The sequence below is a fragment of the Pelobates fuscus genome, chromosome 6 (genome assembly GCF_036172605.1).
Source record: "Pelobates fuscus isolate aPelFus1 chromosome 6, aPelFus1.pri, whole genome shotgun sequence".
Taxonomy (NCBI): Eukaryota; Metazoa; Chordata; class Amphibia; order Anura; family Pelobatidae; genus Pelobates; species Pelobates fuscus.
Window position 1 is genome coordinate 233,911,239 of NC_086322.1, and position 25,990 is coordinate 233,937,228.

At 41.9% G+C, this 25,990-nt stretch overlaps 1 protein-coding gene across 1 annotated transcript in view; it reads right to left on the reverse strand.

The window, feature by feature from the left end:
- SKAP1 (src kinase associated phosphoprotein 1) overlaps positions 1 to 25,990 on the reverse strand; it is a 480,903-nt gene that overhangs the window by 116,207 nt on the left and 338,706 nt on the right. Inside the window, exon 5 of the mRNA XM_063458887.1 lies at positions 1,980 to 2,045. Within this exon, the coding sequence (XP_063314957.1) occupies positions 1,980 to 2,045 (66 nt within the window). The remainder of the gene's footprint in view (positions 1 to 1,979; positions 2,046 to 25,990) is intronic.

Below are 25,990 nucleotides of genomic sequence, written 5' to 3' on the forward strand. Positions count from 1 at the left end.
TCATTTGCTAAGTGAGATGGATGGATATAGACAATAATCGAGGTCAAGCCTCCACCCAAATACATTAATCTTTGCTTATGGACAGAGAGATCAGCTGCGGATGCACAGATCCTAATAGTATGGGCTAGAGGCAATATCAGATCACATATTTAGCTCCTTGTTAGCAGAGGGTGAAAGGTGGAATGGGGAGCAAAGGTATCACCATTCTGGAATCCTTGTGCCGTAAGGACATCACTGCTTGCTTAAATAATTAAAGAATGAGGATAAATTTACAGAACAGTCAGCATATAAAGACTATATGCATGTTTCTCACCACTGCATTACAAATCAAGGCACGTGTTTACTATTGTCATTAAGGTGAAGTTCAGAAATACGCACTTCATATTTGGAACATGCACAGGAAACAAAATGACTGAAACACCTGTGTTCGGGAAAGCACATTCTTATAGCAGATCTTTCATATTTTTCATTTTAACATTGGTAGAAGGTTTTTATTTCCCAGATATATCCAGTTATAAAGTTATTCTTACGAGGCAATCTAACAGGTATGTCTTTTTTTTACTGTAATCACAATAATAATTGGCTGCCCCAGGTGCCTAATATGATGGATTGCTGAGGTTAGCAAGCAGTCGTTCCAGTCAGTGAAGTGTATGAAAAAGAGCTCACAAGTGACACACTAAACACCATGACAATCTATACTCATTGCATAGGTTATGATGCAAGGAGATCTCCAGTCACTGTGTCCCTGCACAAAGTGGCTTATAATTGCAGCTGTTTGTAAAAAATCGATGTGGATACAAGACTTCCTCTTCTCCCTTTGAAGTCAAGAATGTTACTTTTAGTTCTTTGCTATCCAAAATCTGTCCAAGTTGAGTAAAAGGCAAGTGCATGTTAGATGGACACATACCTTGCATATCCCTACATCCCCTTTGAACATGCATGCATGTTCTTTTAGCTGTCTGGGAAAACATTGTATACAGACTGGCTGTGAATGACTTGATACCAGCTGTCAGCTGATTGATCAGCTTATTCAACTCTTCCTGTTAGATTTGGGGGCTAGACTACATATCTCTTATTCATCATAGACAAGAAGGAAAGAATCCCGATTGATGGATCCTCTTCCTTATATGGGAGGCTGCTTACCAGTGACAACTTTAGAAACTTGACCGCTGGATATCTTTGCTCAATTATTATTATTTATTTAGATGTATATTTGCATTGTTTGGCCTTGGTCTCCAGTAGGTTCACTATTAGTTAAATTACTTCCAGGTGTTGCCCGAATGCCTAGAAAGTGCTCTTCGTCTAGTGGCATATGCCTTTGCAGAGCAAGATGTATAGAGTTGTTTTACTTCATATGAGCATTAGTAATTTTTGCCAATGTCCTTTAATCAACATGGTGTCATTTTTTGTTAAATGTGCTATGCATAACCTTAATTTTACATATTACTTGAAGAAGAAACAAAAAATCTGGAATCTTGTGGTCATTTTTTTTTTTTAGTCAAGAAGTTAATAAATAGACAGTCAGCAAAGCAGCTAGGATAAAAATTGTGACCACAGTTTTAACAATCCACAGATAAAGTAATGATTGTATTCTATGCTAAAAGGCAGAACCCCAGGAGCAATACACAGAGAAATAGGCATGCATGTTATTCTATAAATGAGCTCAATTATCTAAGATGAACAGAAGCATTACTGGCTCTTTAAGCTCTCCTAGGCACATTACAAAGGGTTACTGAAGGGTGCACATGATACATCTCAGTTGATCCTAGGTATATATTTACTATACATTGTGGAAAACCAGGGCACACTGAGTGAGCAGCTGCAAGTAATTCTGGTGAAATCCCTACATCATTAACCCTTTTAATTGGTAAAGAGAGGAGATAAACTCAGCAATCCGCCATATAAAATATTCAACACGATCTCAGAAACATGCTAAGGTGTATATTTTCTTTCTGGATTTCATTCTTATTGTACGTTACCTCTGTTTCTTTTCTCCAGATAACCTTGCTTTAATACTCTGTCCAACCTCTCTGTATCTCCAGAATCTAAAAATAAACAAATAAAATTGTGACTCAAAGGAAACATGAATTGAAATAAAATACTGTATAATCATGAGCAAATACGTCTGTATATATCATTACAGTACAACAGATAGATGAATAGAGTGAACAGGACGAATGATTAATGCATTTAAAAAAAAAAAAAGTCTAGTTTTCCTTAAAATAATAATGATATATTTTTTGCATGTGAAGCAGGTTTATTTTCTTTGCAGTACTGGCATATAGAATTGATGGCTCTTTATATGTCATGGTCATCCAATATTATCTCAAAAGTTTAAGTGTCATTGATTGTCCATCACTGATATTGGGCAGGGAATGTTTCAACAAGCTGAGCATCATGAGAGTTTTAGTGCTTAGGGGCTGCAATTACATATCACGTCTATGGCTTGTAAGGGGGCAGGGTGCATTTACTGAGCACACTCCAACCTGCTGATACATTCCAATTCAAGTGTACATCATGTATCACAAGTTTTATCAGTTCTTAATCACCTCCCCCCCCCCCCCCCTCTCCACATCAGCTCGACTCACTACATTAAGATGAAAATATTAACAAATCAAGGACCTGAGTGGTGAATATAAAAGTATCTGCATTGATATTACAATTCATTATTTAATCTGGGGGTGCATATTTATGGAATATTTAGCGTTTCTGTTGTATGGTACGCACAACATGTGAGGAAATATGAATATTACATTAGTGTCCCCAAACCAACAAACAGACCCTGCTGGCAGCCGTGTAACAAATGGCGCAGTAAAAGTTTTATTTAGACGTTAAGTCTCCAGCCCGCAGCAGGATTACAGAGACCGTGCCGCACGCTCCCATCACTGCGCACTCAGGAATTGAATTACCCAGGGGGGAGACAATGGTGATGAGCATTGCTGCGCTTATTTAATTTCATTTACTTTCAGTCCATTAGCAGCATGGGGCTTGCTGTATCCCCACAAGAATGTCACAGGCATGGAAATGCTGTATAAATTACAGGAAGACAAACCTTGGACTCTGAGTGAGATGTGTGCGGGTTAGTGCCCCCCTCCTAGTCTGTAATATTTAATTTTCAGGCTGAGAGGAAGATTTCTTGCTATAAAAAATTGAACTTTAGTCTGGAAGACTGCATATTTTCTCATTTCTACAAATCCTGAAAAAAAGAAAGAATATGTATCTAGTCATGATCCATATTTGTGAGGCTCATGTGGGGATGCAACTCCTATGATGCTGACCAAACCAGAAAAAAAATATTAATAGCAAATATAGTGTATCAGTGGTACACTCAGAGTTCCTCTATCCCAATTAAAGCATTATCTGTATTGAATTACAACATGGCAAGTTAAATAGTGTATCACTGATTGACAAACATATTCTAGGCAATTAGAACTTGTGTAGCATCGAAGCCAGTTGTGAACTAGCTTCATTAAAGTTCAGGATACAAGAATACATAAAAAGAATTATCCATAGTACATAGTTACATAGCTGAAAAGAGACTTGCGCCCATCAAGTTTAGCCCTTTTCACATGTTTTTGCTGTTAACCCAAAAGAAGGCAAAAAACCCAGTCTGAATCGCTTCCGATTTTGCAACAAACTAGGAAAAAAAGCCTTCTTCACCCCAAAATGGCTGTTAGATATCTCATTTGATTAAGAAGCTATCCAATTTCTTTGAATACAGTTTTTGTTCTGAAAGTACAGCAAACGCACTAATTTAACACTTCCATATGAAAGGCTCTATCATCATGCACACTGGCCAATATATTCACACGATATCCAGAACACAGACACAGTTCATAGGCTACTAGCATGAAACATGTGCTCTACTTAATTTCCATCAGATAACATTGTGTCAAAACATCTTTGCATTTGATGCAAATACTAATCAAAAACACTCACAAAAAAAACACTTTACAGTTAAAAGTAAAATGCATAGTTTTAGCCAGCACCATATGTTAAAGGGACACTATAGTAACCAAAACAACTTTAGCTTAATGAAGCAGTTTTGGTGTATAGATCATGTCCCTGTAGTCTCCCTGCTCAATTCTCTGCCAGATAGGAGTTAAATCACTTTGTGATCACTTGCACAGCCTTCCTAAACACTTCCTGTAAAGAGTCATCTAAAGTTTATCCTTCCTTTATAGCAAGTTCTGTTTAATTTAGATCTCCTTATCCCCTGCTATGTAATTAGCTTGATAGACTACGTAAGAGCCTCCTGTATGTGATTAAAGTTCAATTTACAGAGAAAGAGATACAGTTGTTTAAGGTAAATTACATCTGATTGAAAGTGAAACCATTTTTTTTTCATGCAGACTGTCAATCAGAGTCAGGGGAAGTGTGACAAAGGCTGCATAAACAGAAACAAAGTGATTTAACCCCTAAATGGCAGTGAATTGAGCAGTGAAACCCAAGAAGCACGATCTATACAATAAAACTGCTTCATTAAGCTAAAGTTGTTTAGGTGACTATACTGTTCCTTTAGGCAATGCATTAGATATGCAAGGTACTTTCTGATTCAATCCTATGGAAAGGTTTAAAGAAAGGAAGCTATAAAATGAGGTTTAAAGATGATATATTCTGCCATCACTTTAATCTATAGAGTACCTAAAGTTTATAGCTTTCATTAGTACAAACAGATATAATTGTAGTTATTAGTAGAAGGGTCATGTGACTAGCTATTCTGCATATACAATATAAATAAAAGAGTAGTATAAAAATTGTATGTACAACACTAAACTGCTCTCTGCTACAAAACATTTATATGTGCAAATAGGTTACAAATTGGCTTCCTTATAAATGAGGTGTGGCAAAAAGTTATGTCTCCAAATATTGTATCAATACAACTCTCCTAATTCTTCTGGTTTTAATATGTTATCATAATTTGGCGGTTCAATATATTCAACAACTAGGTATCTATGTACTTAATCTATATTAATTAGAAAAATCTGCAAGCAAAAAGGTGTTATTTTATGTAAATAGTTAATGGTGTGTCAGGCACAGTATCTTTGCAGTGTGTAGATTGTTAAAGCGGCACTGTCCCCACATAGAATCTTTATGAAATGCTCATATTGACTGAGTTGGAATTTCACTGAAATTCGTCGTCAAGCCTGGTCATTCTCCTCACAGAATCCTTCAAAGACCTCAGTGCTGTATTTTCACACTCAAAAGCCTAATCCTGGAAAAAAAAAACTAATCTAAGTCTTAGTTAAAACTAAGATTAGTTAAACCAAAATTAAACATCCCATATACCCAAATACAAAATGTAGCCCTACTCTTACCTTAAACCGAATAATAAAAAATACACATTTTATCATAATCCCCCTCCAACTTTTGAACATTTTACGACTTAACACTATATGTAATCTAACTTTGACATCAAAGTGAAGTTGTTGTGGTTCCATGAGGTCTCTAGGCGCCTTCTTACTTACAGGAGTTAAACCAGTTTCCCCAGCAACATCTGTTTTTTGTAATGGACTTTTAGGAAGCACAGAATGTCGCTGACAGGGACACCTCTAAATGGCTAGAGAGGTCAATTTGTTTATGAATAGGGAACTACTGATTGGCTTAGAGCATCAAATGACCACTCTAGCCAATCATCTGTGTCCCTGCCTGGCAACACTCTGCGCTTTATGAATGTCAATGTCAGAAGCGGATGCCACTGGGGGAACTGGAGATTGAGGCTACCTTTGGGGTAAAATAGTTTGAAAACTATATAACCTCTTCAGGTAAGAAAGGGCCTTTTGACATCCTGGCACCATAACTCAATTTCAATTTAGTTGTTATAATGCCGAGAGTGTACCTTCAACTTCTATATAATCTTAATCCCCTCCTTTACCCTAACCACTTCTAACATGCCTTTAATATAAATCAGCTTAAAAAAAATTCAAGCTGAATAGTTGTGGGGATTAGAACCTGTCTGCATGAAGAGCACGCTGTGGACAGGTCAATCCTCAGAATTACAGTTCATGTTCAGTTAAACATGTCAGGAAGCTGAATGTGGAACTGTTTGCATCCTTAGACCTCTTACCAAGGCAAAGATACAGTCTCTCCAGAATGAGGGTGGTGATATCCTAAAAAGAAAAAGTCAAGTTCAGCATGTGCAAGGATTATTTGCCTGTAAATGGAATATCAAATAAGTTTTAGTTTTCAAATGTCTCCACTCTTGCTTTAAAATAAATGTTATGGACCTAATGTAACAGCAAATGTTTCTCCTATGTTATGCCTTAGTCTCCACTCAACTACAAATTTCAGTTTTGAAATCCCCTTTACTGTGGACAATTTCACAATCAATGCAACTCTCACTGCATACATTATGTTCATCTCTTTGGTAGCACTCATTAAGCACTCGTATATGTAAACAGTAACTCAGAACATGGTTGCCTTGAGATTCATAGGAAGAGCAAATTGAAGACTATATTAAACCGATCCTAAAATAAGGGAAGATTTTATATATTTTTTTTAAATAGCTGCTGGCTTAGAATATAGTATGTATAAAAGAATATGACCTTTTGTAATTATAGGTATCAGATACCGTTTAAAGACTGCTGTTGCCTATTAAAAAAATCTACGGTAATGGCCTGTGAAATGTATTAACATATAGTCTCTTGACTCAAAAGTAACATAATTGTTGCCAATTCATCTGGGCCAATCTAATAAAAGTAGCTTGTTACAAACACTCTGCATATATATTGGATTTGGAGGGAATAACATTATGCTACCTATTTTCTAATTAGAATTCAGTAGGGCTGCAATTTACCTAGCCAACCCACCTATGAAATCAACAGCTGGTGTCCCAAAAAAAAAGAGGATTCTAGAACAATTCCATTGTTTGCACTTGCTCTCCCACCTCTCACTGAAAAAACATATATAGACTTGTATTATTCCTCTGCCTATTTGACTGTAGTCTATTCTCCAGTAAGAACTTTTTAAAAACCCAATTCCTTAGGTACACATATCAAACATCCTCCTCAATTATCTTCACAAACCCAGCTTCTCTTTCTCCTCTAATTTAAAGCGGCACTGTCATTTACCTTCTTTAATCGATTCCTCTTCTCTCCCTCTGTCAGGATCTGTTCTTCATTTTTTTCCTGTCTGCTCTAGTTTTCTTTAAAACATAGGGACTACTTTGTCTTATGGAGGTTTCCTACGCTTGACCAGCTTTGACCAGAGGGGGAACAAAGTGTGCTCAGTTTACTGTGGTCAAAGCAATTTTCCCACAATTCTTACCTTTCCTCCGTGAACTTGCAAAGCTTCCAATCAGTACTCCCAAACGTCCTATCACTTACACAGAACGCTGGCGAAACGACCAAATTTCGTCAGAATGAAAACAGTTTGTTCCTTCGTGTAGAACGCAATTTGTGACTTTGTTCTGATCGGAATTTCATTCTAATGAATGAAATTCTGATCCTATTCGTGCCGCGGCTGCATCTTGCAGCCACTTAGTAGATAACTCCCAAATTCCCACGGTATCAAGGAGCTATCTACCAAAAGGCTGAAAGACCTTAATTGGTCTTTCGGCCAACTTCACTAATCCTAAGTAAAAATTACTTAGTATTAGTAAATAATCTTCCTCTACTCGCTATACCGCAAGTAGGGGCATGTCTACTAAACAGTGAGCAGCCTGTGGCTGTTAAAAAAAACACACCCAAAAACCTCATAGTATCCCCCACCCCCGAGCCCCGCGGGTGGAGGCCCTAAATGACAATGGGGATGGGAAGGGTGCTCCACCCCCGGACCCCACCCATTAGCAGCGGGTGGGGGCCCTAAATTATAATAAGGGGGGACACCTAGTGTCCTCCCGACGGCCCCCACCCCTGAGCGGCGGGTGGGGGCCCTAAATGAAAATGGGGGTGGGAACCTATTGTCCTCCCCCCCACCCCCACCCATGAGCAGCGGATGAGGGCCCTAAATGAAAATGTATGTGTGGGGGGGGGGGAACTATTGTCCGCCCCCCCTGCCCCAACCCCCAAAAAAGGCCAAATAAAAATCCTTAATATCCGTAGAACTTTGAAAATAAAATAAAAAAACCAGAGCGCAAAAATACCAAATGCTAAAAAAGTAACCCCTCTTCACCCATGAAGGGCGCCGTGCAGACTGAGCTCAACAGGGCGAGGAAAGGCTTATAAATATAATTTGTTCAACACACAACTGTGGTCTCAGACAGTCACTCGAGCAGACACATTACACATCCCTAGGGATGCACCAACATTACTACATTGCCCAGGCACCTACAACGAAATGGGAAGGTAAATAGCTGGGGGGAGAGGCCACATTCCCAACAAAAATGGAGTTAAGGGGGAAAAAGGAATAAAAACCTGTATCAGGCTGACATCTTGGACCCCGGGGAGTGGGGGGCGGGCAATGGGGGGCACAGTCACCGCTGTCCGCTTGCAGGGATACCCATGCCTCGTCCTGCAGCGCTCACGGATACATCTTGCGCCGACCTTTACGCCACCTTCCAGGGTCACAAGCAGGACCTATTCACCATCCTACGGGATCACTCCTTTTCTACTAATCTTATACTGAAATGGTGATGTGTTATATAACTATGTTATGGGTCGTGCACATTCATTTTCATTGTTTATACACCTCTGTTCTGAGGTTATGTATGCTATGTTTTCCTTATTCTTTTTTGGTATCTCCCCACGGCAAGGGGAACATTTAAGCTTCTTCTACACTTGCCCTATACAAACGCAACAGCTCAATCCCACACCTCGACCCGACTCTACACCTCCGAACCACACTGTCCAAGCACACACACATGGCCCCACAATGTCGCTGAAAATACTATCTTTTAATGTAAAGGGGTTAAATACCCCCACAAAGCGGCGATTGCTCTTGAGGGAGTTGAAAGCAAAAAGGGCTGATCTAATCCAGGAAACACACCTCCCCGGGTCGTCAACGCTCAGGTTGACCGATAGCCAGTACACCAAGACCTTTGAGGCCAGGGCACTACGTTAGCGCGCAGGCGTAGCAATCCTCACTCACAAAAGTTGTCCCGATCAAGTTTCGGGTCTTGGGGCAGACCCTGAGGGTAGGTATATTTCCATATTGGGTACCCTACATAACACTAAAAGCCACATTTATAATGTATATGCTCCCAACAAACCTGATTCCCAATACTGTAACTCATTCACGACACTGGCTGGGACAGAGGGGGTAGGCGTACTTGTAATAGGAGGGGATTTTAATGCAGTGCCGTGTCCAGCAGTTTATAGGAGCACAAAACCTGGAATGGTTCGGTCCCACAGGTGGGGACTGCCAACACCAACCTTCTAGACGCGTGGAGAATCCAGCACCCGGGATTTCACATTCTATTTCACACCGCACGGTACATGCTCCAGGATCGACAACATCCTTCTTAACGGGGCGGGTGTGGCAAAACTCGCGCACACCACCATAAATAGCATAACCTGATCTGACCATGCAGACATAGAAATCATACTTGACAGGCTCAAGTACTCCTCTAACTGGACATGGAAACTAAACACTAGCCTTCCCAGAGACAAGGACTTATGAAAGGCCACCAGCACAATCATATCAGAATACTTTACTCACAACATCTCTACAGACGTAGACCCAATAGCCATTTGGGCCGCCCATAAGTCAGTCCTGAGGGGCCACTTCATCAAGGTAGCTACACACAAAAAGCAACGCACAACCCACCTCCTATTGGAGCTGCAAGCAGCTCTGAGAAAAGCAGAACAGCAACACAAAGCAAACCCCACAGCACAAACAAACTGACAGAGGTGAACGCACTGCAACACTCTTAGGGAACTTTACCTGGAGGGGGTGGCTCGTTCCATTCTGTGGTCTCGGCGCTTGTATTATGAAAAATCCAACAAAATGGGTACGTTAGCCAGAGCACTGCGTCCTCTGAGTGGATTTCGACCCATCACTAAAATCCGCACATCGGCAGGGGTCCTAGCAGACACTCCAAACGCCATTAACAAAGTCTTTACAGACTATTATTCAACATTATACAACCATTGCCCACAGCCATAAGGGGCTGCCCCTGATGAATGTGCAGAACTACACTCATTCCTGTCAGACCTAGATTTGCAGAAACTCACTGGACCAGAGGTGGGGACCTTGGGTGCACCCATCTCACCACTAGAAATTGTTGCAGCTATCACGGCCCTAAAAGGTAATAAAGCCCCGGGACCGGATGGATTCGAAATGGGGTATTATAAGAAATTCAGGGAAGTACTGGCTCCCCAACTCACTACACTGTTCAACCACTTTCTGGACGGAGGTGTACCAGACTCGGACATGGAGCTAGCAAACATCACATTATTACCAAAACCAGGTAGAGATGAGGAGCTAGCATCCAACTACAGCATCCTATCTCCCTGATCAATTCAGATCTAAAGCTCTCTGCCAACATTTTGGTTACCAGCTAAATCCGCTGTTGACACGCTTGGTCCACCCTGACCAGGTGGGGTTTGTGCCAGGCAGACAGCTCTACGAAAATACTCGAAAGGGAGCTGTACTGACATGGTGCATGTCAAGCTCGGGAGGGCCTTCTCTGGCACTGTCCATTGACGCCGAGAAGGCCTTTGACAGGGTGAAGTGGCCGTACCTCTTTGGCCTACTCCGGGTGGGGGTCTTTTGGAACCCTACGTGGTGGCGATCCGGGCCCTATACACAAACCTCAGAGCCCAAACACTGATAACTGTGGCCCGTCGCACCCCCTTCCCCTTAAATAACGGCACAAGGCAAGGTTGCCCCCTGTCCCCATTGCTCTTCACTCTCTCCCTGGAACAGCTATTGCAGCCCATCCGACAGCATCCACACATATGGGGGGTGGGTGTAGCTGGAAGACAGTTCAAAACATCAGCATATGCGGATGACGTCCTTCTTACACTCACAGACCCACTCGGCTCCATGGAGCACCTGATTAAACTACTGGATCACTACGGAGACCTGTCTGCGTATAAAGTCAACCTGGCTAAATCCATGGCAATGCACTTCCACATTTCAGCCCTGGCACAGATCAGAGTCACATATAAGTTACGCCTCGCTGACAGCACCCTCCCCTACGTAGGCATTAAACTTACAGCTGACCACACACAGTTATACCACCATAATTACCCGCCAACACTCAGCAGCCTGATCCAGAACCTGGAGAAATGGATAGAGAAGCCTATCTCATGGCTATGCAGTGAAGATGAATATCCTCCCCATGCTGTTTCTGTTTCAAGCCCTACCACTGCAGGACTTGGCAGGGTTACAAAAGACACATTCATCTGGCAGAGGAAGCACCCCAGAATTGCGCGTAAATTGCTATACCGACCCAAAAATAGAGGTGGGCTGGGGTTACCGAACATGTACCTCTACTACTTAGCCTCACAACAAACCCAAATTGTGCACTGGCACTCTCCCCCAGACCACAGGAGCTTGGTAGATATCGAATCATTCCTGATGGGAGCTGACCTTCCCCAGTTTTCTATATGGTACCCAAAGTGAATGGGGAATTTATACGCACTACTTGCCCAGCGATACTAAATTCAATCAGATTATGGGACCAGGTAGCACAAAAGTACTCACTCAGTAAACTCCCATCTCCACTGACACCTATATTCTGTAACAGGGCCTTCCCCCCCGGGGATACGTGCTAGAGACTTTAGAGGGATTGAACACACAGGACTCCAAAGATATATACACTTACACGTCGACAAAGCCCTGGTCACATTCGATAGGCGCAGGGAGCTCGCCCCACTATCCAATGGGGACTAATTTAGGTACCTACAAATACGTGACTTTGCATCCAAACCATAGGTGCGAGCAGCTGGTGTAAATGCCCCACAGTCAGTCTTTTCTGGAAGGGAGTGGTAGAACTAGGTTCTAAAATATTACAAAGGACATTAGATTTAGACCCATGGGCATGCTTACTATCCAAGCCTACTGAACATGAACAGAAACTACTCAACTTGATATACTTAGCAGCCAGACGAGCCCTGGCACAGCAGTGGTTGAACACTGAGCCCTCCTCCCTCTCATTGGTAGTGGCCAAAATAAAAGACAACTATCTTATGGACAAGCTGACATTACAGGTCCGCAACACCACTGCCACCTTTCAGAGGGTATGGGATCTATGGGAACAATACACAGAAGAAATGGGATTGTAGGTCGTGAGAACAATTACACATAACGGCATATAACAACACCCCCGTGCCATGGCATTCTGAGATTCTACTAACCTACCCCTTCTGCTCATTACCTTTCTTACCTTTTAACAATGAGGGTATGGTAAGACTGCAGTATGCATCCTGCTTCTATGCCATCTGCACATACAACTCACGGACAGGGGAGCTCACTCTATTGCTACTCCTCGCCTCTCTGACTCTTGGGTTTTGCCACACCACAGCTATCTGTGGCTATTGACATCGGCTCAGAGTGATTCCACATGTCCCTCACCACTTAATACCTACACACACAAATAGTTAGCGCTGAATTAACCGCACCACACTGCCACGTTCATCCTACAATCTTAAATGTTTCATCAGAATACACTACTAACAAACCAAAAAGAAAACGCGAATGAACAGAAACTGTGTCACTGGGAGCAGTGGTACGTATGAACCACGGCTGCCACCTACATTCCCTGCATAGCGAAGTGCACACACCCTAATGGCCATACTGCAGGGACTTTTCTTATCTCTTTTGGTACCTTTCTGTTATACTCTTATTTTTCCTATGTTTAAAAGAAATACTTTGACAGTTGGGCCCTGCTTTTGTCACGAAAGGATAAATGGTCTGGAATACAGTAACAAAGTTTATTTTACAATCAGATGCCTGTAATATTGCATTGTACGCTATGTATACGTTACCTGTAAGTACCTTCCAACCTCAGTGTATCCGATCATTGAATACTGTCATCGCAAAAATAAAGATTTTTTTTTTTTATCAATCTCTTTTCTTTCAGTTTAAATGCGTAACCGCATGTTTATGAACAGATTTCCAGACAATGGTTTGTATTGTGTTGACCAGAAACAAAGAAGATTCGGGATATGGCTATATAAATCTACAGAGAAAACATAAAACAAAACATAGTGTGATATTGTTCTAAAACACAATATTTCATGCGCAGCAATCTTTGCACTCACAGGATGTAAACGATAAAAGCGCTCTTAGGGTGCCTCTCCCGATGTGATGGGGGGCTAGCCGGTATTTCTGATCATCTCTGGATCCTTGTTTCACCAAAAGATCCTTGTTTCACCAAAAGATCCTTGTTTCACGCATGTGACGTCACTCCCGGTTTCCGGTGGAACGCATGTGACGTCACTTCCGGTTTCGGGAAAATTTGATCACTTCCGGTTCCTGTCGAAAAGGGCGCGAATTACAAATTATGGAGAATTGACAAACGGAAAACAGCTGCCACAGGAAAACTATTCCTCCAATCTGGAACAAGGAGTTTTTACACACCCACTGGATCCACCAATGGACTTTAGGGATTAGCCCTATTTAAGGACACAGGGAGGGGGGATTTGTATAGGATATGTTCATTTATGTATTGTATATTGATACATGGTTATTGTTTTTAATTGTGGTCCCTGAGGAAGTTCTTATAGAACGAAACGCATAGGACAACTTTTTTGTTACTTATATCCTATGCTGAAATGGTGACTACACCTTTTATTTGAATAAAAAAAACAAATTTTTTTTACTACTGAACCCTGACCTGTGGATGTCTTTTGGTGAAACAAGGATCCAGAGGTGATCAGAAATACCGGCTAGCCCCCCATCACATCGGGAGAGGCACCCTAAGAGCGCTTTTATCATTTACATCCTGTGAGTGCAAAGATTGCTGTGCATGAAATATTGTGTTTTATAACAATATCACACTATGTTTTGTTTTATGTTTTCTCTGTAGATTTTTATAGCCATATCCCGAATCTTCTTTGTTTCAGGTCAACACTACATATGATATAGGTTGCTTGTTTGGGTAGCGACCTAGGGAGGCTGTCATACATCTTTATAAGCTAAGTACCATTGCTTTTTATATTATTAATTTTCTGTATATTGTTTGAGATATACTTGTGAGCTAATGGTTTGTATTGGCCCCAAATATATTTGTATAAAACTATTATAACCCTGTTTTTCCAAACGAAAGAGATTTACATTTGTTAACCTTTCTTCATAACTAAAATGCTCCATTCCTGCACATGATTATGTGCTTTTATCTGTTCTGTGATTGCATTCCGCACTTTTATTAACACTATGTGTTCACATTGCACTGTGGTGTTCACATTGCACTTAAGTCTGTGGTCGATGTGATCATGTTCTGCACCTTCATGCACATTATTGTGTGTTCACATTTTGCACTTGTATTTTTGCAGATGGATTACATTTTTGCACTTACCATATGCATATTTGTTGTACTTTATGTACATGGTTTTTGTGCTTATAGTTTGCACTTTATGCATATGGATTTGTGCTTACATTAAGCACTTTTGCCACATGATTAAGATACATTATTAAGGATTGGGAGTTGTGTGCTGGATTTGCTTTTGTGAATAAAGTTTTTTATTGGATTTTTTAGCAATGATATGCAGCAGAGTAGTAAGACACACAGGTCCCCAAAAATCTTATTTTCGCTCAATAATATGGCTGCGCAGGGCCGCAATAAGCAAATCAAATAGTTGTAACACTACAATTGCTTGTATAAATCACAGGCATCTTGAGAAGTAAGATGAAAAGCCTAATTCAATCAGAGTGGGTGGCATCCGTATGCGTTCTTGTGTTAGTGTGCAGCTATCGGGGGTTATTTTCAATGGGACAGAACAGTCTAAGCCAAAATTCCAAAAGCATTGCAATGAGTGTGCTTTCTGGCGAGATAGTAGCTCAGGCAACACAGTTAACTGTCTTCTGGTCAGGTCTCCACCATTACCCTCCCTCTGATCATAGGGTGACTCCATTAGGAATGACAAGATAAGGCAGAAGGGAGTCAAAGAAATAGAGCAAGAAACAAAAGAAAGGGTGCGCCTTTAATGCAAAAAATATATATAAAATGTATCCATAAAATAGTTAAATAACTACAGAGTCCAGGATAATAGTCCACAATAAATAAGGGAAATTCCTGTAGAGCAGCGGTGATTCGTCACAGATGTAGACTTGTATTTTCAGTGAGCCATATGGGAAGAGAAGCAGAAAAAAGGAAATCTAATGGTACAGTAGGTAAGTTTATATGGATATAAAAATATGTATTACTTATGGATATAAAAAATATGTAAGTCAAAGCCCTGCCCGTCCAATAAAGCGACTGAGTTTCTTATCTAAGTTTGACTCTGTTCCCGAATGGTCTCTTCGTCTCCCATGTCCTCCCCTTGTCGTCTATATGTCAGTGTAACGAAAATATACCCCAACACGCAGGATTCAGCTAAACAGAAAACAACACAGAGGGGAGATACGTCTACCGGACCTTAGAGTGGCCGGACTCGACGTATATAGGAGAAGTACAGAGTCAGGAAGGATCCGAGGTCAAGGGCACAAAGAAACAGGGTAAACTAGGACTAGCCGGGGTCTGGTACACAATAAACAGCAAGCCGGCAAACAGAACAGATAAGGATAAAGAAATAACGTAGTCAGAAAACAAAGCCAAGGTCAAGTACGATCCCAAACACTACAGACAGCCACACACACACACAACCCTGCTAATAGCACCCCTAACACAATAGCATAGACAGCCCATACCAACCTATATACACAAATTTAACCAGACAGCCCACTCATGAACACAAAACAACAGATATCCCTGGTAAACACACACTATACAAAAAACTGTTCACATACATACAAAGAACACCAGATACACCCTCCACCACACACTTTATACCACAGACACAAAACCAAAGGTAGCCCATAATCACACACTAAAAATACAACACCCCTTCCACATTCACCCCCACAGACATTCCATACAAATGCAATGCTGCAGCTTGCAAGCCTCTACACACAATACCAGCATATACATCATATTGGCATGCCAATAGGGCCAGATGGGATACATTTAAAATTGAAAAGCTTATAGCCAAAGAGAGCAAGACCAAGACATTTTATAAAGTACATTAATACCAAAAATGTTAAAAGTGAAAGTGTTGGTCAATTTAAAGGGACTCTTCAGTGCCATGAAAACATATCCGTTTTCCTGGCACTGCAGGTTCTTGCAGTGCCCATCCCATGTTAAAACCCCTTCAGTGACTTACCTGAATCCAGCGCCAATATCCCTCAGCGCTGGGTCAGGCTCCACCTACGCTCCTCCCCCACCGATGGGGGAGACGTAATGCGCATGCGTGGCAATGGCTGCACGTGCGTTAGACCTCCCCATAGGAAAGCATTATTCAACACTTTCCTATGGGGATTCCGGCGATGCTGGAGGTCCTCATGCATAGCGCGAGGACGTCCAGCGTCGTTTAAAACACTTTTCAGGTTTTAAGAAGACAGCCACTAGGAGGAGGACTTAACCCTGCAAGGTAATTATTGCAGTTTATATAAACTGCAATAATTACAGTTGCAGGGTTAAGGGTGATGGGAGTTGGCACCCACACCACTCCAATGGGCAGAAGTGGTCTGGGTGCCTGGAGTGTCCCTTTAAATCTGACAAGGGTGAGTTAATAAAGGAGGATCAGTACAAGGAAAATATTCTAAATATATTTTTTCTTGATTATATAGGAAAGAAAAATCTATGTTAGAAAAGCTTTACATCGAAGAGGTGATTGGTTAACACGGGATAGAGTGCTACAAAAATTAAATGAAGTTCATGTAAATAAAAACTCCAGGACCAGATGGTATTCACTTACGCATGCTTATGGAGCTTAGTGTACAAATATTCATACCAATGTTTTTTTTTATTTTTCAGGATTCCTTTCTTTCAAGAATTGAACCAGAGTCTTGGAGAAAAGCATATGTGGTGCCTATATTTAAAAAGGGGTTCAAATGCTCAACCCAGAATCTACAGACCTGTGAGTTTACCCTCTGTGGTTAGGAAAATATTTGAATGGGTGTTAAGGGATAATATTCAAGTATTAATTTTGAACAATAATATCATTAACAGGAATCACAGTTTTCTGAAAAAGAAAAAAAAAAAAAACCTAACTTAATTGTGTTCTATGAAGAAGTCAGTAGAAATCAGGGTGATCCAGTAGATGTGATCTGGTTAAAACTGAAATCAATAGGTTTAGATAAAGAATTGTGTACTTGAATAGAACAGAACAGAAGATTTTGTCTAAGGCAAAGGAAAGTTTGTTTTACCGTTAAGAACAATTAGGATGTGGAATTCTATGCCCGAAGTTGTTTAACAGAAACTAGAAGCATATTTGCAAAAACCGAATATTCATTGATATAATTTTTCGACTGTGGGGTACTTGATTCTTTATCCAAAGATAAATGACTGACTTCCATTCTGGGGTCAGGAGGGAATTTTTTTTACCTTGATGGACACATGTCTCTTTTCAGCCTATGTAACTAGGCATGGAAAACATTAAATATGAGGAAAGGCTAGTATAACTGATTTGTTTGAAAAAAGGCCACTTAGAGGGAATATTATAGCACTATACAAATATATATAGGGTCAGTACAAACCACTCTGTGCTAGCCTGTTCATTAGCAGGAATATACAACAGACAAGAAATCACCCATTGACACTGGAAGAAAAGCATTTTTGCTTACAGTATGAACAATGAGGAAGTTGTGTTATCAGATTGTATAGATCATTTTTTTTTTTAAAGGCTTGGATGCTTTTACTGCATAAACAGAATATTCTAGGATATAATTAACATGTATGTGAAAAGGCAAAATCTGATTCTCCTAATTGAATTAAAGAGGGATTTTCCTGCCTTTTGGGGGGCATAATTGGGAATGGCTACATACGGGTTTTTTTTTGTATCAACTGCATAAAATAATGGAATTCATGGTTGATCTTGATGGACTTCAGAGTTTTTTTCAACCTAGTCAACTATGTCATTATGTTATATTCACATAACATCATAGACATTCCACACACAATATATATATATAGCCCATACACATTAACAACACCATGCACAGTCCACATACACATACAACCTTGGGCAGACTACATGGGCCGAATGGTTCTTATCTGTCGTCACATTCTAGGTTTCTAACCTCAAAGTAGCTGCCTATCCCACACAAAACGCTATATTCTCCAGCATACATAAAAGTTACCATACAAAAATAGGTACTGCACTAATTCACATTAGTAAAAATAGGGTGCAACCAGGCCTGGGTCTAGTTGAACCCAAATAGTTGAATCAAATTAAAAAGAAAGCGGTCCAGTCCCTCCTAAGCTCAATAAGACTCATTTATTTGTAACAAAGAGATTCACTTTGTTCCACATAAATGTTTACTTAATAGCTTTACTCAAAAAAAGTAGATATAACACATCCCTCAATATTTAAAAGGACTCTGTAGCCCATGAAACAAGTAATAAGTAAAACATACACACACATGTTCTCTTTTTCTGGTATCTGAATCATATTTGGGGGGAGGGGAATCACATTTGAGTTCATCAACAAAATAAATAATTCACACAGTTCTAGTACTGAACTGCAAGAGCTCCAGGAGGTACCTGCAAAAATGAGGTCTCAAACATCAATCAAGTTTCAGTTCAACAATATCAAGTATCTGACTTTTGGCCAGCCATGAGATAGAACATTTGTTGTAACTTGGCCAGACAGGACAATATGTACGCACTGTAAAAAATGTTCCCACTAGGGAGCAATACTTGTTTTTCTGGATCTATAACGTCTGCAGCTGCTGTACTGTTCATCCTTTCTAAGGTCTTTGGGTATAGGGTAATCTTTGGGTATAGGGTAAGGATATTAAAGAATAAGGAACACCATTTAAATTACAGGCAGCTTGTCCAAATTTACTGGACAAGCTAAAATGTTTCCAGTTCTTAACACCATGAAGGACAGAAGTTAAGTTTGCTTCAAAATGGCTGCATCTATCATGATAAAGCAAACACAGTAAATATCCATCTCTCTCCTCTCTCCACAGCTCATTAAGCCAGCTCTGAAACATACGTGCAGCTTCACTGGAGTCCTGCCGTGAGCCCAGTCACGGCTTCGAATATCAGGCTTTAGCACAACAGCAGCTGAAATTGCACATGTGTGGTTTCATGTGCATAATGCTTGCTAATCTGGTGTGTAAACAAAACGCCTTAAATAGATCATGCTTAAAAAATATAAAATGAAAAAGATATATGTTCAATGTTTCCTTTAATGCACTCTTTAATTTATGCAGACACATCGGGAAGAGGCGCTTGTCTCCTAAGCGTCTTCGCAGAAGTTTATGGGATACATAGTGATGACAAATACGCATTGTATGGGTAAGTATGTGCGTATATTTTGATTTATTTCTGCACACTATATGCAGTATTACTTTATTATATTGTATATGCGACTTCCCTCCACTAATGTACACATAAGAAGCATGGCTCCTGCTGTCCCCCATGCCTTACAGATAGGGATACGATCTCCTAATTTGAAGATGTGCCTTTCACTCCTCCAGATACTCACCCCAATGTCTGTAATGATCAAAAGTTGTCATTATGCTTAGAGTGATCATCCATTAAGTATAACATGTTGGAAGAAATAATATTGTTAAAAAAAATCGTACCATAAAATTCACCATTGATGATATTCACTAACTGATGCACTAATTTCCACCGCCAGCAACTGTGTGAAATGTTTTGCAATCCCCCTGAGGCCATATGATACATTTCATTAGAATCTTGTATACATGACACTTTATTCTAAACCAATAACGTAAATGTAGGCCATGAATATTATACACTATGCAGAGATGGGCTTTAATATGTTCCAATGGATGTCTGCAGCATATAGGGCCAACATCTGTTAAAGGAAGCACAGGTTAAGGCTCTATTACAAACTATGTTCTCTATTTAGTTTGCTTTTCAAATGATTATCAACAGAAGTCACCTATAAAGTCTATGGGAATTTTTTTGTACATAAATAATTTGGAATTTTTTCCAACAGTATTGAATCATTTAGAAAGCTTATTATTAAATCAAGGTTTTTGCATGCAGGAGCACAAAAAGCAAATAACATCTAGACTAGGAGAGCAATTTCTTTAACTCCTTAAAGACCGCAGATGTACTAAGTATGTCCGACAAAAGTGGTCCTTAAGGACCGCGGACGTAAAATATATTACTTACCCGATCGCCGCCATTCCCCCGCCGGCGATCAGTGTTGCTCCCAGTCTAGGGGGGCTGCCCGACAGCCCAGACAGTGCATGCATATGGACTCAGTACTTGGTTTGGGCCCCTTTTGCAGCAATTACTGCCTCAATGATTCAGGTCAGGCGAGTTTGCTGGCCAATCAAGCACAGTAATCCCACGGTCATTGAACCAGGCTTTGGTGCTTTTGGCAGTGTGGACAGGTGCCAAGTCCTGCTGGAAAATTAAGTCAGCATCCCCATAAAGCTAGTCTTCGGAAGGAAGCATGAAGTGCTCCAAAATCTCCTGGTAGACGGCTGCGTTGACCCTGTACTTAATGAAGCACAGTGGACAAACACCAGCAGAAGACCCGGCTCCCCAAATCAACACAGACTGTGGAAACTTCACACTGGACTTCAAGCATCTTGCAGTGATGCCTCTCCATTCTTCCTCCAGACTCTGGGTCCTTGGTTTCCAAATGAGATGCAAAAGTTGCTCTCATCAGAAAAGAGGACTTTGGACCACTGAGCAACAGACCAGGTCTGTTTTTCTTTAGCCCAGGTAAGACGCTTCTGACCTTGTTTGTTGTTCAGGAACGGCTTGACAAGAGGAATGCCATCTGAAGCCCATGTCCAGGATCCATCTGTGTGTGGTGGCTCTTGATGCACTGACTCCAGCCTCAGTCCACACATTGTGAAAGTCCTTTACACATTTGAATGGCCTTTTACTGACAATCCTCTCCAGGCTGCGGTCATCCCTGCTGCTTGTACACCTTTTTCTTCCACACTTTTCCCTTCCACATAACTTTCTATTAATGTGCTTTGATACAGAACTTTGGGAACATCCAATTTCCTTTGAGGCTTTCCCTCCTTATCGAGGGTGTCAATGATGGTTTTTGGAAAACTGTCAGGTCAGCAGTCTTCCCCAGGATTGTGATTCCTACTGAACCAGACTGAGAGACCATTTAAAGGCTCAGAAACCCTTTGCAGGTGTTATGGCTTACTTAGCTGATTAGAGTGGGAAACTGTGAGCCTAGAATATTGCACCTTTTCACAATATTCTAATTTACTGAGATTGTGGATTTGGGGTTTTCATGAGCTGTAAGCCATAATCATCGCACTTATGACAAATCATGGCTTGAACTAGCTTGCTTTGCATGCAATGCGTCTACCTCATTTTTTCTCGTTTCCCCTTTTACGTTGCATTACTGAAATAAATTAACTTTTGCACGATATTCTAATTTTTTCGAGTATCACACACACACACACACATATATATATATATATATATATATATATAAAAAATACATGGAGAATTAAATTAGGGGTGTTTACAGTACGCGGTTAGAGACTGATTGCTGGGAATTGCAGCGACTTGGATGCTGTGTGTGTTCATCTGTTAGCAGCTATTTGTGAGATTACCGTTTGGGAGTTTGGAGTACTACTGGGTATACTGTTCGGGAGTTTGGAGCATTCCCTGGTTCCAGTTCGGGAGTTTGGGGTTCTACAGTAGCTGTACCTGTACATCCACAAAAGGGAAACTCTACTAAACGGCAGTTTAACCCCTTTATGCCGGGAGAGCCGTAACACCAAGGTACTGCAAATGGGGTATATCCAGTCTTTTTAGTAGCCACTTAGTCACATACACTGGCCAAAGTTAGCTTTCATAATTGTTTTTTTGCATTTTTAAAACACAAACAAATATAAATGCTTACTTCGGCCAGTGTTTGTGACTAAGTGGCTACTAAAAAAGACTGTACATACCCCATATTGAATTTCCTGGGTTGTCTACTTTAAAAAAATATGTACATGTGAGGTGGGATTCAGAGATTTATAACAGATAACAGTGTTACAATGTCACTATTGATAATTTTTAAGTATATATATATATATATATATATATATATATATATATTGAAACAGTAATGTCCTACTTGTACTTATAGCCCTATAACTTGCAAAAAAAAGCTAAAAACATGTTAAAATTGGGTATTTCTAAACTCAGGACAAAAGTTAGAAACTATTAAGCACGGGTGTTTTTTGGTACTTGTAGATGCATAACAGATTTTGGGGGTCAAAGTTAGAAAAAGGGTTTCTTTATAGTAAATTATATGATATGATGAAAATAATGGTATCTTTAGAAAGACCATTTAATGGTGAGAAAAACTGTATATAATATGTGTGGGTACAGTAAATGAGTAAGAGGAAAATTACAGCTAAACACAAACACCACAGACATGTAAAAACAGCCCTGGTCCTTAATGTTCTGGTCACTAGGGGGTTAAAGGTGTGATATATTTCAGAGGAAGTGATGGAGGGTATCCAAGTCAGGTTGAAGTCTAAGGAAACAATAATTCAATTACGGTAATAAAGGAGCATATTGCTTTGTAGGCTTAGATACATGTTATTAATGTGCTGATGGAAGCAAGGGATAGTTACATACTCCATAACTGTGGGGTTTCTCACAACAATGTCTGTTAGACAGTAAACATCCAACAGGCTTTGGTTAGTATCCCAAATCAATCTCTGGTACTACACAGTAGCCCATTATTAATCTTCTCACTTGGCCTTCCCCAATTTTGGTAGGTAACATTTGACGAGGGGGTGAGTGTTCTTATCTCCATGCTACAGCCCCGTCTGACCTAATCACTGCCTTTCTTTAGGAAAGCCAAGATTTCATTCACATGGCATGACACTTGAGTGATAACATCGAGCAGAGAAATAAGCAAAAAAAAAAACAAAAAAAAAACAGGCCGGGAGAATAAAAGAAAAAAAACATGGTCTTGCCATACTGTCTCTGTATAGTTAAAATCTTTAATTTGAACCCATAAGGGCATTATGCACTGACAAAGGCTATAGGACCTGAAATATTCCTATATTTATATATGTTTTTAAATACTGTAAATGTTTGTAGCACCATGATCCACCTTGCATTCTAGTATTAACATTGTGTCAGAAGCCCAGAGTAAATATTGTCTACTAAATAAGTACTGCAATATCCTACCCTCATTCTCCTTTCTGCCCAGTAATGTAAAGGTTTTATTTTTATTGACTGCCTACTGATAGGTCTTCTTAGCGTTCTTTGCCCTAAATCTATCTTTAAACGAACACTCTGTCGCCATAACAACTTAAACTGACTTCCTCGAATGCCGTCTTACTTTTTTGAAAGGTTTAACAGCAAAATTCTGTCCTTGGGCACCCATCACATCACCTCCTCTGTCTTCCCATTGGTCACTCTGCTCTTATGTATTGTTGCTTTGGATGACCTGAGGACATCAGCTGACACGCTCAGGCTAGCCCTGGCTACCTACTGCGAATAATAGTACGTACTATTAACTCGCAGTGGGTAGCCAGCTGAGAGCCTAGGCAATACTTCCTTAATAGCAGAAATGCAAAGGGGAAGGAAGAGGAGGCGGTGTGAATGGTACCCATGGACAGGAATTTGGGGTTAAAGGAACGAGCGCCTGGAACTGAAAACGGCTACTCGACGACACGAACACCGCTGGACTTCCAGACCGTTCGGGAGCCCGGTATTCGGTAGGATCGTTCCCCTAGATGCAATCGGCAGATTAAGGGGAACTTCAATGTAAACTGTATTTGTTGCGGCGTTCGGTCATTTCAGCTGGGATCTGAGCGGTATTCCCACAAAAGATGCGCTCAGACCCCAGCTATCTACCGAACGTTCGGTTATGTCAATGTACCGTATAAAACGTATAAAAAGGATTTTAATGTTAATTGTCGGTTTTGCTACACGAGAGGATAATCCACTTAATCGTCCATTTTAGTGGGAGTATCCCTCTCGTGTAGCAATGTACCCTGGGAGAATTACACTGCATTATGGGAGAAATCCCCTGAAACGTCTGTCAGGAAACCCCTTGCATGGGGAACTGTATAAATATACAAGCCTGTGAATAAAGCCAGTTAGTTGACTCCCAAACTGTGTTTCGTCCGGTTATTGGGAGGATTGGGATATTGTCTTACTTTTCAGCGCTGACTGTGGATATACCTGTTATACCAGCGGAGATCGTGGATTCTAATATTGCACTCCGCTACAATTGGTGGCAAGCGGCGGGATCGTTCCTACAACCAGAAGGACAGCTACAGGTAACACCATCCCCTGGATTTGCAAATTGAGGGCAACGCCAGTACCCGTACAGCGCCCCTATCTACTAAGGAACCAACTTCAGCAGAAGCAAGCATGGCACCCAGCTACACTCAAGAGGCGTATGACAGAGAGGTCACTGCGGTGCTGGCTTTATGCGGACCCAACCCCTCGGAGAGTATAGTGCAGCGTGTGAAGAAAGCAGTGCGAGAGTACTTGCCGTGGGAATCAGAGCGGGCAAGGGGGTTTGCCGTCCTTCCTCCCCAACGGCAGTGTGTACCCCAGGTAGCTGATGGTGTCGTCCGTCCTCCCCAGCAGCAGTGTGTGTCCCAGGGAGCAGAAGGTATCGTCCTTCCTCCCCAGCGGCAGTGTGTACCCCAGGGAGCTGATGGTGTCGTCCGTCCTCCCCAGCGGCAGTGTGTAACCCAGGGAGCAGAAGGTGCCGTCCTTCCTCCCCAGCGGCAGTGTGTACCCCAGGGAGCAGAAGGTGCCGTCCTTCCTCCCCAGCGGCAGTGTTTATCCCAGGGAGCTGAAGGTGCCGTCCTTCCTCCCCAGCGGCAGTGTGTAACCCAGGGAGCTGAAGGTGCCGTCCTTCCTCCCCAGCGGCAGTGTGTATCCCAGGGAGCTGAAGGTGCCGTCCTTCCTCCCCAGCGCCAGTGTGTATCCCAGGGAGCAGAAGGTGCCGTCCTTCCTCCCCAGCGGCAGTGTGTATCCCAGGGAGCAGAAGGTGCCGTCCTTCCTCCCCAGCGGCAGTGTGTACCCCAGGGAGCAGAAGGTGCCGTCCTTCCTCCCCAGCGGCAGTGTGTATCCCAGGGAGCTGAAGGTGCAGTCCTTCCTCCCCAGCGGCAGTGTGTGTCCCAGGGAGCAGAAGGTATTGTCCTTCCTCCCCAGCGGCAGTGTGTATCCCAGGGAGCTGAAGGTGCCGTCCTTCCTCCCCAGCGCCAGTGTGTATCCCAGGGAGCAGAAGGTGCCGTCCTTCCTCCCCAGCGGCAGTGTGTACCCCAGGGAGCAGAAGGTGCCGTCCTTCCTCCCCAGCGGCAGTGTGTATCCCAGGGAGCTGAAGGTGCAGTCCTTCCTCCCCAGCGGCAGTGTGTACCCCAGGGAGCAGAAGGTGCCGTCCTTCCTCCCCAGCGACAGTGTGCACCCCAGGGAGCTGAAGGTGTCGTCCTTCCTCCCCAGCGGCAGTCTGTACCCCAGGGAGCAGAAGGTGCTGGCCTTCCTCCCCAGCGGCAGTGTGAGTCCCAGGGAGCAGAAGGAGCCGTCCTTCCTCCCCAGCGGCAGTGTGCACCCCAGGGAGCTGAATGTGTCGTCCTTCCTCCCCAGCGACTGAGTGTCCTGCAGGGAGCAGAGACCGTCAGTCTCGCACCCCAGCAGCAGGACAAGAGAATGAAAGGGGAGACAGCTGGTCCCCCTTTCCACCAGCAGAGAGAGTGGCAGGGAGAGGAGCCTGCTAACCCCTCTCCCCAGCGGCAGTTTACCGTCCAGAGAGAGGAGCTTGTTACACCCTCTCTCCAGCGGCAGCCTAACCCACCAAGGGGAGATGTTAAGCCCCACAACTGTGCAGATGGGACCGTAGTCTCTGCACTTACAGCACAAGGGGTAGGGACGGTCGGTCCTGTCCCCCAGCCACAGAGCGGTGTATCCAAAGGG